This window comes from Camelina sativa, chromosome 1 (assembly GCF_030686135.1).
Source record: "Camelina sativa cultivar CO46 ecotype springtype chromosome 1, ASM3068613v1".
Taxonomy (NCBI): domain Eukaryota; kingdom Viridiplantae; phylum Streptophyta; class Magnoliopsida; order Brassicales; family Brassicaceae; genus Camelina; species Camelina sativa.
The window spans coordinates 13,525,802-13,540,842 of NC_141880.1; the positions used below are offsets into that span (position 1 = coordinate 13,525,802).

At 37.8% G+C, this 15,041-nt stretch overlaps 5 protein-coding genes across 9 annotated transcripts; 1 reads left to right on the plus strand and 4 right to left on the minus strand.

Annotated features, from left to right (window-relative positions):
- Positions 1-3,258: 3,258 nt before the first annotated feature.
- On the minus strand, positions 3,259-3,591 carry LOC109125703 (protein NOI4). Its single transcript, XM_019228163.2, has one exon. It carries the CDS (start codon positions 3,589-3,591, stop codon positions 3,382-3,384), a length of 210 nt encoding a protein of 69 aa, XP_019083708.1. The 3' UTR covers positions 3,259-3,381.
- On the minus strand, positions 3,259-6,360 carry LOC104790673 (isovalerate--CoA ligase AAE2-like). 2 transcript variants are annotated; one of them, XR_015561966.1, is made up of 3 exons: positions 5,575-6,360; positions 3,762-5,493; positions 3,259-3,598 (listed from the first exon to the last, which is right to left on the minus strand). XR_015561966.1 is itself a non-coding variant. In XM_010516457.3 (2 exons), exons 1-2 carry the CDS (start codon positions 5,899-5,901, stop codon positions 4,030-4,032), a joined length of 1,791 nt encoding a protein of 596 aa, XP_010514759.2. In that variant the 5' UTR covers positions 5,902-6,360; the 3' UTR covers positions 3,259-4,029. The 2 variants fall into 2 exon arrangements, 1 of the variants encoding a protein (XP_010514759.2); XM_010516457.3 differs by having other exon boundaries at positions 3,259-5,493.
- A 305-nt stretch (positions 6,361-6,665) lies between these two features.
- Positions 6,666-9,228, plus strand: LOC104790684 (serine acetyltransferase 2). Of its 2 annotated transcripts, none has more exons than XM_087458330.1 (10): positions 6,666-7,106; positions 7,462-7,659; positions 7,739-7,798; positions 7,879-7,974; positions 8,078-8,102; positions 8,240-8,334; positions 8,427-8,593; positions 8,684-8,757; positions 8,826-8,885; positions 8,988-9,228. In XM_087458330.1, the coding sequence occupies exons 1-10, from the start codon at positions 6,966-6,968 to the stop codon at positions 9,110-9,112; spliced, it is 1,041 nt and encodes a 346-aa protein (XP_087314456.1). In that variant the 5' UTR covers positions 6,666-6,965; the 3' UTR covers positions 9,113-9,228. The 2 variants fall into 2 exon arrangements, with proteins under 2 accessions (XP_087314456.1, XP_010514770.2); XM_010516468.2 differs by having other exon boundaries at positions 8,992-9,228.
- A 42-nt stretch (positions 9,229-9,270) lies between these two features.
- Positions 9,271-10,946, minus strand: LOC104790694 (phosphoserine aminotransferase 2, chloroplastic). Its single transcript, XM_010516477.3, has one exon. The coding sequence runs from the start codon at positions 10,715-10,717 to the stop codon at positions 9,437-9,439; it is 1,281 nt and encodes a 426-aa protein (XP_010514779.2). The 5' UTR covers positions 10,718-10,946; the 3' UTR covers positions 9,271-9,436.
- A 65-nt stretch (positions 10,947-11,011) lies between these two features.
- LOC104790704 (cyclin-B2-1-like) lies at positions 11,012-13,670 on the minus strand. Of its 3 annotated transcripts, none has more exons than XR_015561967.1 (10): positions 13,277-13,605; positions 13,044-13,176; positions 12,884-12,946; positions 12,662-12,800; positions 12,446-12,574; positions 12,274-12,363; positions 11,957-12,178; positions 11,773-11,871; positions 11,496-11,631; positions 11,012-11,377 (listed from the first exon to the last, which is right to left on the minus strand). XR_015561967.1 is itself a non-coding variant. In XM_010516487.3 (10 exons), the coding sequence occupies exons 1-10, from the start codon at positions 13,338-13,340 to the stop codon at positions 11,236-11,238; spliced, it is 1,260 nt and encodes a 419-aa protein (XP_010514789.2). In that variant the 5' UTR covers positions 13,341-13,670; the 3' UTR covers positions 11,012-11,235. The 3 variants fall into 3 exon arrangements, 2 of the variants coding, with proteins under 2 accessions (XP_010514789.2, XP_087314451.1); XM_010516487.3 differs by having other exon boundaries at positions 11,496-11,674; positions 13,277-13,670; XM_087458325.1 differs by lacking the exon at positions 11,012-11,377 and having other exon boundaries at positions 11,492-11,674.
- Positions 13,671-15,041: the final 1,371 nt, after the last annotated feature.

Below are 15,041 nucleotides of genomic sequence, written 5' to 3' on the forward strand. Positions count from 1 at the left end.
ATGTTATATATGCCCGGGTTCTAATATCCAAAATTGTATGTTGAGATTGCGATTCTCGAATGTGGACAGAAGACAGGGACACATCAGAAGTTAAAGAGTTTACCTCCATCCAGGTACGTAACAATGGGAGTCCTTGCAGGCCCGAGCATGGAGTTGCAAGAAATACCACATATTCTTGCATAGAAAATAACCTCCTGAGGCACGTACTTTGCAACGGAGACCATGTCGAAATAAATCCTTCACTTTGCCGCAATTGGGATATTGGCAACGTGGAGAACGGCATTGCGACGTATGCACCAGAACCTCTAGCCTTTTCCTGAGCTGCATATTTTAGATAAATGGAAACTTTAACTTTTCAGAGACACTGTGGAGGGAGCCATATGACTAATCTAATCCCATCCATTTCTTAAATCAGGAGAAGCCTAAAAGCAAGAGAAGAAGAGGCATCTTTTTTAACATAAGAATCTACCAACAACAACAACAACAACAAGAAACTGAATATTACAATATACCTCCAAGTCCCGCAATTGCCTAACTCCTTTATTCAGAGCGTTTTGATCAGCTAGTGATGAATATTTTGTTAACATGTGAGGATGATTAGCACAACCGGCCTCTTTATTGAAACAAGAATTGCACACATCATAGACTGGGCAAACTTCACAGCGCCAACCTTGACCACTTTCAATATCGAGGTGGCATGCGTTACATGTTATCACAAAGGCAGGAGCAGTTGGATTATGCAGATGCGGAATAGAGCGAGACGACAGCGGATCTTTCTCCATTTTGATTTGACCGCAGCTCTCTGTCTCATCATCTCCATGACAGCAGCTCTGCGTCGTGAATCCGGTTGCTGTTGCAACCTTCTCAATATGTTCCTTTAGGTCCCTGAAATGAGAGATGTACAATGATCAATACAAACCAATACAAAGAGAGATATACAATGATCAATACAATATATAACTATGTCATATGTTATATATGCCCGGGTTGTAATATCCAAAATTGTGTGTTGAGATTGTGATTTTCGAATGTGGCATAAGTAAAAGAAAAACCATGACTCCAGGAAAGAAAAAGACAGACATTCCATCCTACGTTTTTACTTGTCGAAAAAGACAGGGACACATCAGAAGTTAAAGAGTTTACCTACATCGAGGTATGTAACAATTAGAGGAGTCCTTGCAGGCCCGAGCATGGAGTTGCAAGAAATACCACATATTCTTGCATAGAAAACAACCTCCTGAGGCACGTAGTTTGCATTGGAGACCATCTCGAAATAGATCCTTCACTTTGCCGCAATTGGGATATTGGCAATGTGGAGTACAACATTGCGACGTATGCACCAGAACCTCGAGCATTTTCCTGAGCTGCATATTTTAGATAAATGAAAACTTTAGCTTTTCAGAGACACTGCCATATGACTAATCTAATACCATCCATTTTTTAAATCAAGAGAAGACTAAAGAAAGAGAAGAAGAGGCAGCTCTTTTAACATAATAATCTACCATAAACAACAACAACAAGAAACTGAATATTACAATATACCCGAAATTGCCTAGCTTCTTTATTCTGAGCATTCTGATCAGCTAGTGATAGATAATTTGTTAACATGTGCGGATGATTAACACAACCGGCCTCTTTATTGAAACAAGCACTGCACACATCATAGTCTGGGCAAACGTCACAGCGCCAGCCTTGACCACTTTCAATATCGAGGTGGCATGCGTTACATTTTATCACAAAGGCAGGAGCAGTTGGATTATGCAGATTCGGAATAGAGCGAAGCGACGGCGGATCTTTCGCCATTTTGATTTGACCGCAAAAGTTTTTTTAGCTTTTAGGGTTCTTGGAGAGGTATTTGCGAATTGCTTGCACTCGCACAGACAGTCGCACTCAAGTTGCTTAGAGCAAGATTATTGGGGGTTCATATATTGGGGTACTTAGACACTATTTGAATTTTTTAAGAATAAATTGTGTATTGTTTTGTAAATAAGAACCCATGAACTCTTAGTTAAAATTTTCTCCTCTAATGGTAAGTTCTAATTTTGGGTCTCTTATTTTTGTAAAATTGTTTTTTAAAATTTGAAAATTTTAAATAGAATAGAAGTAGTATAAATGTATAAACATTTAAAATTTTATAAAAATAGAAAAAAACATCAAGTACGACACAAAAGCACAACCACCAAACACAAAAGCAAAAGACACTCTCCACCGTCAAAGTTCACAGCTCAGGAAAAGAAACACACTTCGAAATCCTGTAAGTATGAATCAAAAGATTGCTTCCTTTGCATCGTCAATATACCTACCAAGAAGCGGAGCATTTCACATAAAAGAAAGGCCATCGTCACACGAATATATGAGTGTGATCAAACACTAAGAATGAATGTAGCATGAGACATAACACCAACAGAGATAAAGCGGAAAAAACCAGTTAGTAACCTAAAGCTTTTCTCTTTTAGAACATTGACGACTATCAATAACAAAAGACAGGGCCTTAAGCTTCAAACAAAAATGCTAACATCACTAAGAAGATCAGCAATATTACTTTTAACTTAAAACATCCAATAACAAGTCCAAATCATGTTAAAAATACATGTTAGCACAATCCACAACTTAGGGGTCAAATTTTCTGAAATAGCTGCAGATCGCTAAGAGAAAGAGGATTCAATCGCAAGAGAAAGAGCGAGAAAAAAAAGAATAAAATCAATCGATCTTTCCCAATTTTTTTTTTTCCTTTTGTATTAGTTTGTTCATCCAATAGAATGATAACATGTAGCGTTTCTTAAACTAAGTTTGAGTATACTATATAGGAGGAGTTCTTACCTTTTTTTCTTTTGTTCTAATTATTTTTTTTTCAACTAAATACTTAGATCTCCTCTATAAACCCACCGATAAAGAAGGTCTTACGTTCTCCCCCCCCCCCCCCCCCCCCCCCCCCCGCCCCCAACATGTAATTTCCTTTGCTTTTTGTACAAGTATGTGAGCGAAAACCCTAGGTGCAAACAATAGTTAGAGGCTCAATGTGGATTTTTTTCTCTGACTTTGCCATTAAACCTATATAAAGATTTTTCCGTAAAAAACGAAAAGCAAGAGAGATAAATATGTTTTGTAAGGAAGAAAGAAGAACACATTTTGTCTGAATTTGAACAAGAAAGATGTTCAAGATCAAGAACTTGGTGTTCACCTCAAAATCAAAGATACTTTTTTTATGAGTTTTGTCATTTTGTTGATTCTGTATTACCAAGTGAAAAAAACTATTCATTAGGAAACAAAACCTTATCATTTGTTTATTAGATGACTACGAAACAAAATGACAAAAGTTGTCAAAGGGCTCTCAATAAGGCTCAAAGCTAAGTTCTCTTTTACAAACAAAAACCAAAAATATCAAGCAAAAGTGAAACAGAGCCATTTCTTGACCGTTGGTTTATCATTATCTTGTTTCCTCTGAGAATTCGTCTTGGTCGAACTCCTTCCTGTCTTTTTATCTTCACCCGCTTTGCTAAATATCACCGTGAATCCATCAGCCGTCGCCGGATCATTCACATCCCATTCTCCAAATTTCGGCAATGGCCTTCCAGCTTCGTTTGATGCCATATTTTTTCTATCAAGAAAATTACAAACAATCTTCTCAGAAAGAAAACAAACAAAATCTTTTCTTCTTCTGTTTGGATGAGTTGATGATTTTGTAAGGGTCGTCCAATGCAGATTTATAATGGAGATATTTTTTTAAGGAAAAGACAGATAAGTAAGATTGTGTTTGAAACCTTCCTACGAATTGGACCCGTTTCAGACACGGCGGAATATTCTATTAAGCTTCTTCTTCTTTATTAATGTCTTGTAAATCTTTCTGAGGTACAAAATCGTTGGCCTTTCCGCGTAACAAATCTAATTATAGCCAAATCATATCCATGGCTGATCTGTTTCTTCCTTTTCACGCGGTGGTTTACGATTCTCACATCTTTTGTTTCCTTATATATACACAAACATAAACTACATACCAAGTTTTTTTTTTTTTTGTTTCTTACATGGCGATCACAAGCTGCCCATTTCATCAGCTCTCTTTCTCAGAAGATACTTTTGTACTTTCCCCGTCGAGGTTTTAGGTATGTCTCCGAAAACAATAGTCTTTGGAGCCATATAATGAGGTAAATGATCTCTACAGAAACCAATAATCTCCTCAGGTTTGGTACCATCAAACACATCTTTCAGCTTCACGAAACCACAAGGAGTCTGTCCCCAGTGATTATCCGGACGTGCCACAACAGCGGCTTCAAGAACCGCTTGATGGCTACACAAAACTCTTTCCACCTCCACCGAGCTTATGTTTTCTCCTCCTGATATGATCACATCTTTTAGCCGATCTTTTATCTCTATGTATCCGTCCGGATGTTTCACAGCGAGATCACCACTGTGGAACCAATCTCCTTCAAAAGCTTTTCTTGTTGCCTCTAAGTCCTTGAAATATCCACTCATTACGGTGTTTCCTCTGAACATAACCTCACCCATGGTTAAACCGTCATCAGGTACAGTCTCCATTGTCACCGGATCTTTCACTTCGAGCCCATCTAGACCCAAATGCTGCACTCCTTGTCTAGCCTTTAACTTAGTTCTCTCATCCAAAGAAAGAGAATCCCATTCAGGTTTCCACACGCAGTGTGTCCCTGGACCATATGTCTCTGTCAAACCATAAAGATGAGACACATTGAAACCTAATTCTTCAATCTTTGCCAGGATCTGTGGTTGAGGCGGTGACCCACCTGTCATGATCTCAACCCTGTGAGGAAACGGTTTACGTTCCGTCACAGGAGAGTTCACAATCATGTTCAGAACCGTAGGGGCTCCTCCCATGTGAGTCACTTTATGCATAGCAATGTTCTTAAAGATCAACTTAGGAGAGACTTTTCTAAGACAGATATTAGTACCGCCTTGCGCTGCTACTCCCCAAATAAGGCACCATCCGTTACAATGAAACATCGGCACCGTCCATAGATAGACCGGATAAACAGACATCTCGTGAAGAAAGACTGTCGCAAGAGAATTGAGATAAGCTCCTCTGTGGCTATACACTACGCCTTTAGGTCTCGAAGTCGTCCCTGAAGTGTAGTTTATACTAATGGGATCCCATTCGCTTCTCGGTTTGATCACCTCAAATCCGCTGTTTCCGGATTTAACCAGAGTTTCATATTCGTAATCAAAAGAGTACTTTGATGAACAATCACTCTCATCATCATCACCATCATCATTAGAGTGAGAGATCAACACAAGCTTTGGACTTTTTCTTGTTCTGTCTGATTTGACAAGAAGATCAAGAGCTCCATGAGCAAGCTCAAGTAACTGTTGATCAACAAAGAGGATCTTCGCCTCGGAGTGAGCTAGCAAAACGGACAATGTGGAAGGATCAAGTCGAGTATTAAGCGGACAGAGAATCAAACCAGCCATTGGTACAGCGAAATGAAGCTCATGCATAGCTGGAACATTCGGAGCCAAAGCTGCAACCTAAAAAAGGATCCTCTTTTATCACTAAAACTACATCGGAAACCTAATCGGAGCAGAAATTGAACAATTGAAGAGACTAACCACATCGCCGGGAGACGTTCCGAGGTGGGTAAGAGCAGAGGCAAGACGGAGACAACGCTGATAAGTCTGGAACCAAGTGTGCTTGTCCGAACCATATACAAGAGAGGTTCTGTCTCTGTAAACCTTGGCGGATCGTTCCAAGAACGTGATTGGGGATAAAGGAGAGAAATTGGCGGGGGATCGGAGTAGACCCTCCATAGTTCTCCATGATCCCGGCTCGGAATCGCCGGAGTCTGAGGTTGAGGAGAAGGAAGTATGGGTTAACAGAAGTCTCTGGAAACGTGGGGTAAAGCTTTTGAGTGCCCTTTTGGTTAACAAGAATCTCATGGTTTAAATCTCACTCTAGTTGCCTTTGTTGGATTGAAAGTTTTGGTCTTTGGAACTGATCAAGACAGGTTTTGATTCTCCGGGAACTCAAATGGTCTGTCAAAACGATTGGTCTAAATTGATTACAAATAAGCTCTATTGGGATAACCATGCCTCGTGATTAACGGGCGTCGTCGTCCTAAGATAACTGGGATATGCGTTATGCGTTTATGTTTGAGGGCTTCGATGGCACCCAACGTGGTGAATGATTTTGGTGCTAGTGTTGATGGGAATGACCATATTATATTAGGCTTTCAAGGATGATTCTACAAATGAATAGTCTTGAAATCATAAATTCTTGAAATCAATTATACTTACTGATTTAAAATAATAAGTGTAGTTTGGGAATGAAGTACAAGTTTGTGTAGCCATCCATACTGTATAGTTAAGAATCCATGGAATAGAGTACAAATAGTTTATATGACCTTATCCGGCGACATATAAGACATTTATAATCTATAATATGCAATAAACATACGACTAGTTGGCATCATTTGTGGGTCACTCTACTTTGTTCTTTGTAGTACAATTTTTATATTCCACTAATCATCTCCACCGAGGAAGGCGATTAAGATTCAACTATAATAGTATTTAACAAATCTATACGAGCCTTGTTGATTAGAAAAACAATTAGCTGTTTAAGAGAGACCCTAATCACATTACGAACTTGGACACAATCACGGTCGCGACCAAATAAGGCCAAAGGAAAATATAAAAATAAACATAATTACAACAAATGATATGATATCATCGTAGAACCCTTTCAAAGCGGTGGACACTGGACACAACACAACAACACACGACTTGTTTACAACGAGAAACCAAACAAACAACAACGACCATCGATAGAGAATCAAAAAGTTAAAAGATGATAAAGGGTTTTGTCAGTTTCGCATCATATCCATTAAAGTAGCCTCCGTTTTTTTAGCACTTTCTCCTTCTCTTTTCTCTCGCCAACCAATCAATAGAGTTTGTGATTCTTCCATCGTCTTCCGGGAATTGTATTGTAAACTATACCCGGAGATATGAACGGCGATGAGCTTCCTTTCGAGAGGGGTTTCGAGGTTTACGCTAAGGGAATGCATAAGTCAGAGTTTGACTCGAATTTGCTTGATTCTGGTTCTGATCCTATCTGGGATGCTATCAGAGAAGAAGCTAAGCTTGAGGTTTCTAACACTTTCTCTGCTTCATCGATTCTTAGTCTTATTTGGAAGAAAAAAGTTATGGTTTTGTGTCTCCATGTTAATCCACAGTTGTTATTGTAGTAACCCTGTATCCATTAGGGTTAGGAATTAGTCAATCTTGTTTCTCTCGTTGCAAGCTTTGATATTTAATCCGACCAAACATAGGACTTGAATGTTCATTCCCCTCCCATTGATCATCATCACACATGGATACACTTTAAAGGTTTTCACTTTGAAGGTTGTTTGATTGAAAGCAAGAAAGTTTGACTACAGTGTTAGTGTTCTATGCTTTATATAGTTTGGTATCTTACATTGCTGAATCTTGTTGTGGTTATAGGCAGAGAAAGAACCTATTTTGAGTAGCTTCTTGTATGCTGGCATCTTGGCTCATGACTGTTTGGAGCAAGCTTTAGGGTTTGTTCTGGCCAACCGTCTCCAAAACCCAACTTTGTTGGCAACTCAACTCTTGGATATATTTTATGGTGTTATGATGCATGACAAAGGTATCCAGTGTTCTATTCGCCATGACATTCAGGTAAAGGCAACGGTTTTATTTAGTACATGTGAAAGTGTTTGTTTGAGGCTGTTTTCTCATGTGCTTCAGTGATTTGCAGGCATTTAAAGACCGGGATCCTGCTTGTTTGTCGTATAGTTCTGCAATCTTACATCTGAAGGTAAAATCTTTGATTGTCTATACAGACAGAACATTTCCTCACTAGGAAGAAGTGACTGCTGAGGTGGTTTTGTTCTACAGGGGTATCATGCGTTGCAAGCATATAGAGTTGCACATAAATTGTGGAATGAAGGGAGGAAACTATTAGCTCTTGCATTGCAAAGCCGGATAAGTGAGGTAGTTTTGGCAATCATTGTCTTTTTGTTACTGCATTTAGAGCCTCGCTTGAGGTGTATCTTTCATCTCAATGTCTGATATATGCTGTGGTTTTTTCTCTCAGGTTTTTGGAATCGACATTCATCCAGGTAGAGTTTGAGCTTCATATCTCGCTCTTATCTGTTTGAACATTATCCTATTCCCCTCTCTGGTGTATTAGTTGATCAGGTTTATCAGTGATTTGATTGCTGGTTATACATATTGGTTTATTACTCTTTTTGCATAGCGGCAAGAATTGGGGAGGGAATATTGTTGGATCATGGAACTGGAGTGGTTATTGGTGAGACTGCTGTAATTGGAAATTGTGTCTCAATCTTACATGTAAGCATCTCTTCTCCAACCATTGCCTGGAAATTTAATACCGAGATCATGATCTTCTCCAACCAAGGCTACTTGAGTTTTCTTTGTCACAGGGTGTGACTTTAGGAGGAACTGGCAAGGAAACCGGCGATCGTCACCCAAAAATAGGTGAAGGTGCATTGCTTGGAGCTTGTGTGACTATACTTGGGAACATAAGCATAGGTCCTGGAGCAATGGTAGCTGCAGGTTCACTTGTGTTAAAGGATGTTCCTTCACATTGGTATAAAAGAGAAAATGCATCTGACAAATCTTCATGACTTGGCACTCTTTGTTTTTGGTAACAATGGACACCCTCTTTGTATTTTTGAAGTGTGGTGGCTGGAAATCCTGCAAAACTGATCAGGGTCATGGATGGGGAAGACCCGTCTCTTACAACAAAACACGGTGAGTTTGCAGATATTTTTGTTCTTCTGGCTGGATGTAGTAGTGATTATTCTTGAATGAATATGCAGATGCTACCAAAGAGTTCTTTCGACATGTAGCTGATGGTTACAAAGGGGCACATTCTAACGGTAACTTACACGCTCACAGTGAACTCTGATATAAAGAATCTAAAATTACAGTTTAGTTGGGATTTTGAAAACCTGAATCACTTATTTACTCGCTTCTTGAAGACAGGACCATCAGTCTCAGCAGGAGAAACAGAGAAAGGACACACTATCTGCACAGCATGAGATCCTTGTATGCACTTGCTTATCATCATAAGCTGATCCTTGTATGCATTTGCTCATCATCATAAGCTGATCCTTGTTTGCATTTGCTTATCATCATAAGCTAATCTCAGCATTTTCTCAATAAGTTGTTTAACACAAGATTTTGACAACTTGGAAGTTTTCATCAGTTCTTCAGTCTCAACTCAGAGTCTCAGACAAACATAAAAGTGTAAATGATTCTTGCTTGAAATTGAAACCTGGCATCTCAAATTATTATTACTGGAAAAAATCCACAACAAACAATTAGAATTCAAGTACAGACAAAAGAAAGGAAAAAAACTCAAAATTCATAAGCATCAAAGCTTAATAATACACAACAAGATGACCAGAAAGCAATAAAAAAAAAAGAATCAAGCATGCTTTGCCTGAAAATCTTTCATAAAAGCTACAAGCTTTTCGACACCAGCCAAAGGCATTGCATTGTAAATAGAAGCTCTCATACCTCCCACTGATCTATGTCCCTTGAGCTGCACCATCTTCTCCTTAGCAGCTTCTTTAATGAACTCACCTTCCAATTCCGATTTCTCCAACGTGAAAGGAACATTCATCAAAGACCTCACAGACTTCTCAACAGGACACCTGAAAAACCCTCTGCTCTCATCAATGGCATTGTACAACAACTCAGCTTTCCTCTGGTTCTTCTTCTCCACTTCTTTCAAACCACCTTGCTCCAACAAATCATCAAACACAAGACCACACATATAAATCCCGAAACACGGAGGCGTATTGTACAAGGAGCTGTTCTCATCATGAATCTTGTAATCAAGCATCACCGGAGTGATATCTCTAGCATTCCCAATCAAATCCTTTCGAATAATCACAATAGTAACACCAGAAGGACCAACGTTCTTCTGAGCACCAGCATAAATCACACCAAACTTGGATACATCCACAGGTTTGGAACAGAAATTGGAAGACATATCAGCAATAAGAACACCATCAGGGTTTTTAACAAGAGGGTAATCTTTAAACTCAACTCCATGAATCGTCTCATTGGCGCATATATGCAAATACTTGGCGTGCGTGCTCTGCTCCAACCCATCAAAAGATGGAACTTTCGTGTACTTTTCAGATTTACCAGACCAAATCACTTTAGGGTTACAATACTTTTGAGCTTCCTTGAAAGCTTTATCTCCCCAAGATCCAGTAACAATGTAATCAACGGAGTCATCAGATTTACAGAGATTGAGAGGCAAAACAGCGAACTGAGTGGTGGCACCGCCTTGTAAGAACAAAACGGAATATTCCGATGGAATCTCGAGAAGCTGACGGAGATCAGATTCGGCTTTTTGAATGATGGAGAGAAACTCTTTACCACGGTGACTCATCTCCATGACACTCATACCAGATCCACGCCAGTTATAGAGATCTGATTGAGCTTTGAGGAGGACGTTTTCAGGTAACGCGGCTGGACCGGCGGCGAAATTGAAGACCCGTTGCTCGGATCCGACGGTGGTTGAAGCGGAAGCGCATCGGATTGAAACGGAATTGGTTCTTCTTCTGGTGGTGGTGGTGAGGTTGATGGTGTTTGGTTTGGTGAAGTGGATAAAAGATTGGGAATTTGATTTGGGTTTCAAGGAAGGGATCTGTGTATTGTTTCCGATGAGGAATGAGTTCGTCGACGCCGCCATTATCGTCGTTGATCTTGAAGAATCTTCAAAAAGTTTTGTTTTTTTTCTGTATAATATATCTGATGATGTGGAAGTGAAGTGTGAAAGAGAGAGTTGGTGGGGAGAGAGAGAGATCTCAAACAGGTCAAAGTTAAAAACAATGAAAACGACGCTGTTTTGTAAGTAGCTCAAATACAAAAATACATTTAATACACATAGATTGATCTCTATTTTGATTTTGAAATGTATTTTTGTATTTACCTACAAGACAAACAGTGATACACAAGCCAATAAAGACATCACAAGTTGAGAAAATTTTCATGTAAAAGAATGATTCAATCATATATCATTCATTATAGAGTGTAATGCTGAGAAGTGAAGCTAAGAGATTGTTACAATAGAAGTAAATAAAATTGAACTTGGCTTTTTTTTCTTCTTTTTTTTGTTATTTGTGCTACAGGGTGAATGAGGAACTATGTCAACAAGCTGTACAAAACTACTTAATTGGCCTTTTTGGCTTCAAAAAAATGATGATGAGACTAGGAGGACAGTACTAGAAAGTGTGCAGCTTCACATTTTGCTATGTACCCAAATTTGGATGTGTTGTACTTCCTATATACTCCTGTCAAGTTTCCCATCCCCGCCTTCTGATGAAGACTCACCAGCTTCTGTGAACATTCCCTGCGATTACAGTTTTAAAAGATCAGTCTTTTCTCAATACCCTTTTGTGATTATGGATTAAAAAGGATGATGATCTTTGTAAAAGATTAATTATTACTTGAGAGAGAGAGAGACTTACATGAGCTGATCTTCAGAGTAACGACAGTAGAATTCACATGTACTGTTCCATTGCCTGAAACCATCAAGTGTACATTGAGCAGTGTACACAGATGTGGCAGCTAGTAATGATGGTTGAAACCGAAGCATCTCGTAATCTACAAGGGCAAGCTCAATCAAGAAGGATGCCAAGACCTCACACTGTTTTGTTTTTAAGTTTCACAGTTAGTTCCTTTTCTAAATTCAGACTTCTAGGTAAAACTGATTCATGATAAGCCAATTGTTTTTTTTTAACTTACCTTCTTGTCTGCTTGAGCTGCCTTAAGAAATCTCTTCAAGAAAGGGTACTGAGTCGGCAACGAAATATTGAATTGCAAAGTACTCAACATTGCTTTCTCCTGTTAGAGAGAAACAGAATCATTCAATCAGAGAATGTCTCAACATAAATGAAGCTTGTATGTAAAAAACCACCCTAGTCTTTACCATCTCAAGAACGTCTTCCCTCGTATAAGCTTTGTCAGAAATGAGTACTAAATCTTCGACAACTGGAACAGAAACCTCTTCGTACTTGCAAGCTAAGAGCAAAGCTACTAAACCTACAAGCTGAAGCTTCTTTCTCATAACAGCTTGCTTGGACAAGAATCTATCTATCAGATTCACTGTGAGAAACAGTGTCTCGTTCATCAGATCAAACTTGTCATGTACCTGAAAATTTTACATAAGCTTCTTTAGCCTCTATCAAAACTACACAGTACAATGCAGAGAGAGAGAGAACTGTAAAATGTTGTGGATAATATTACCTCGATTAACCAATCTATTAGTATTGCTCTCATCTTGTCGTTTAAATCGATTTGGTGCATCATATAATCTACTGGAACACAGCTAAAGCTCTGCAATTTCAAAATCAAAGAACTGTCTTAAACAAGCTCTCAAACCACTTCTTGCTTCAAAACACAGATACAATACTTTTACCTCCATTGTTCGGTAGAATGCGTAAAGATCTTGAACATATTCAACAGCTGCAAGTGAGTTCTTGGCATCTACGGCATCAATATCCAAAACCGGTTCTTCCACTGTTACATCCTCCATCTCAATTTCCTCCTGTCCAATCAAAGTTTCATTAAAATCATTGAATTTATAAATTGAACTAAAGCTGCAAATTCAGCATTGTGAATGTTCTTGTTTTACCATTAGATCAGCTTCAGGCATCGGATGGTCCAATGCAGCTTCCTCTTCCTCTTCATCAACAAATATACAGTCACCAAATTCATTTGAACTTGGAATTGTTGGTTTCAGCCTCTTCTTAGTCTCCTCTTCAACTCCAGATCTACATATTCAAAACAATCTCAGATCTTTTCTTTCTTGCAAATCAAAACAAATTGACAATAAAGATTGAAGCTTTATATATACCTTGTAACTGGTGGACGCAGAGAATGAAACTTCTTCTTTTGAATTCCTTCTTCTTCTTGATTACTGATTCAAATCAATCAAAACCCCATATAAGCACAATCAAATTGAAAAGAGAGACAAACTTGTGAGATTAGAGAGACTGAAGTTAAATCAAACGTACTTAGATAATAATAAGCTTCCTCTCTTGTTGACAACACTTGCACCACCAACAAGATTATTATGGTTAATCACACCCAACACTCTTCTCTTCTCTCTCTTCATCTCTTGTCCGAATTTTCTACTTCTTGTTTCATCTAAACAATAAAAAAAAAAAAAAAAACAGAACAAAAACACATTCTGTCAGGATTCTCCATTGGTATATAAGACCTCGAAAAATTCTCATACAAGACTTACCTTGAAGAATCGTAGTTGTAGTAGATTCATCAACGAAGGCTTTGTTCTCACATGAATTAACCATTTTTTTGATTATTCCAAGAGAAACCCACAAAGAGAGAAGAGTAAGAAGGAGAAGAAGAGCAAGAAGGAGAAGAAGAGCAAGAAGGAGAAGAAGAGCATTAAGAACACGAAGAGAATCTTAAAAGTCTGATACAGTCGAATCTGAACAAGGGGATGAAATAAGCAAAAAGAGGAAAGATAAAAACAAAAAATAATATAGAAAAGAAAACAAAGTGTTTAATTTTTTAAAAAAAGGGACGGCTAGGATGAGAATATAACCGTTGGATGATTAGGGGAAAGAAACGATTCACTTCTAAGTTTGTATAAGACAACGGTAACTTTGGTTCAAGGCATGTGGGTGGCTTCGTTTCTTCTTCTCTTCTTGTTTTCAAACTTTTATTATTCTTTCTTTTTTTTTTTAGTTTTTTTTTGGTGGCTTCGACTTTTTTTTAAGACGAAATCGTACGCTCCATATGCGCTCCCCTAACCAACTTTTTGATTAAAAACTTAGCTTATTAAATAATGTTATAGTAAGAATATAATTAACAATCAATAATCTTAACTTATTAATTAAATCATTTACAGAGCTAATCATGCTCTCTCAGTACTCTGTTCAGTGAAAAATTCGTTAGGCAGACCAGACCAGATTCCGTACTGAGACTTATATGCTGGCCCGTGAGAGAGTTACTATTTTGTATTTCCCATTTGAAATTATCTTTTGTAGGTGAATATATTTAATAAAGTAGTATTTGGAATTTTGTGGCATGTGTCTATGAGAGTTATTTTGGAATTTTGGATCAGAGCTTACATTAATTTCACGATTTAGAGTTTTCAAAATGTATATAAATATTTTGGCTATATGTAAAAGTTTCTAGAGAATTATGGAGGTTTTCGAAAGCCTGCTTGTGGTTTTCTGAAATTTTAAAACCTTTAGAATATTTTTTTTTGAAAAAACTTGCTAAATAAACTATTGTATATATGTTAAATATATATTTTTATATTTAGGGTTATGTTTTTAAAAAAATCTTTGTATGTTTATTATCAACAACAATTTTCTTTGCTTTTTTTGGAATTTAAAAAAAATTGAATTTTTTTGAGAACCTATGAAGCTTTCCAAAAGTTGTTAAATATTTTGGAAACATTGTAAAAGTTTGTCAAAGAAAAAAAAAAAAATCAGAAGTCATTGTTGTCCATCACCACTAGCTAGCATGAGAACAATGTCCTTCGATTAAGCACATAAACAGTAGAATTTTGTCGACTCAAGGGTATTTCCATCATGTATGACTACTGTAACTTTTTTTAAAAAATGAAAAATGTAGAATTATGGTTTTGTGCTATCTGTCTATCTATTCAAGAAAAATCATCAGAATTCACAACCTTTTTTGTTTTTCTTGAAGATTGTTCGCCACAAAAAAAATGTCATTGTTTTGGTTAGTGGCTCGATTGCCGGAAGACAACTTAGCAAAACTTCTCCTTTGTATTGTTCAGTATATGGTTCTCGGAAGGCCTGAAATAATAACATCATAGAAGTAACATAGTTAGGGTGGACAAAAGTGAGGTTGTCCTCCCAAAATCTCTTCCACCTTCGAGTAAAAAAAGTCATGTGACTAGGCAAAGAACCAAGAGAAGGTTGGAGGAAAGAAAGAGAATATTGAGTTTTAACCCATATCAATAAGGTGATCGCCAAAAAAAAAAAAATAACCCATATCAATAAGGCGTTATG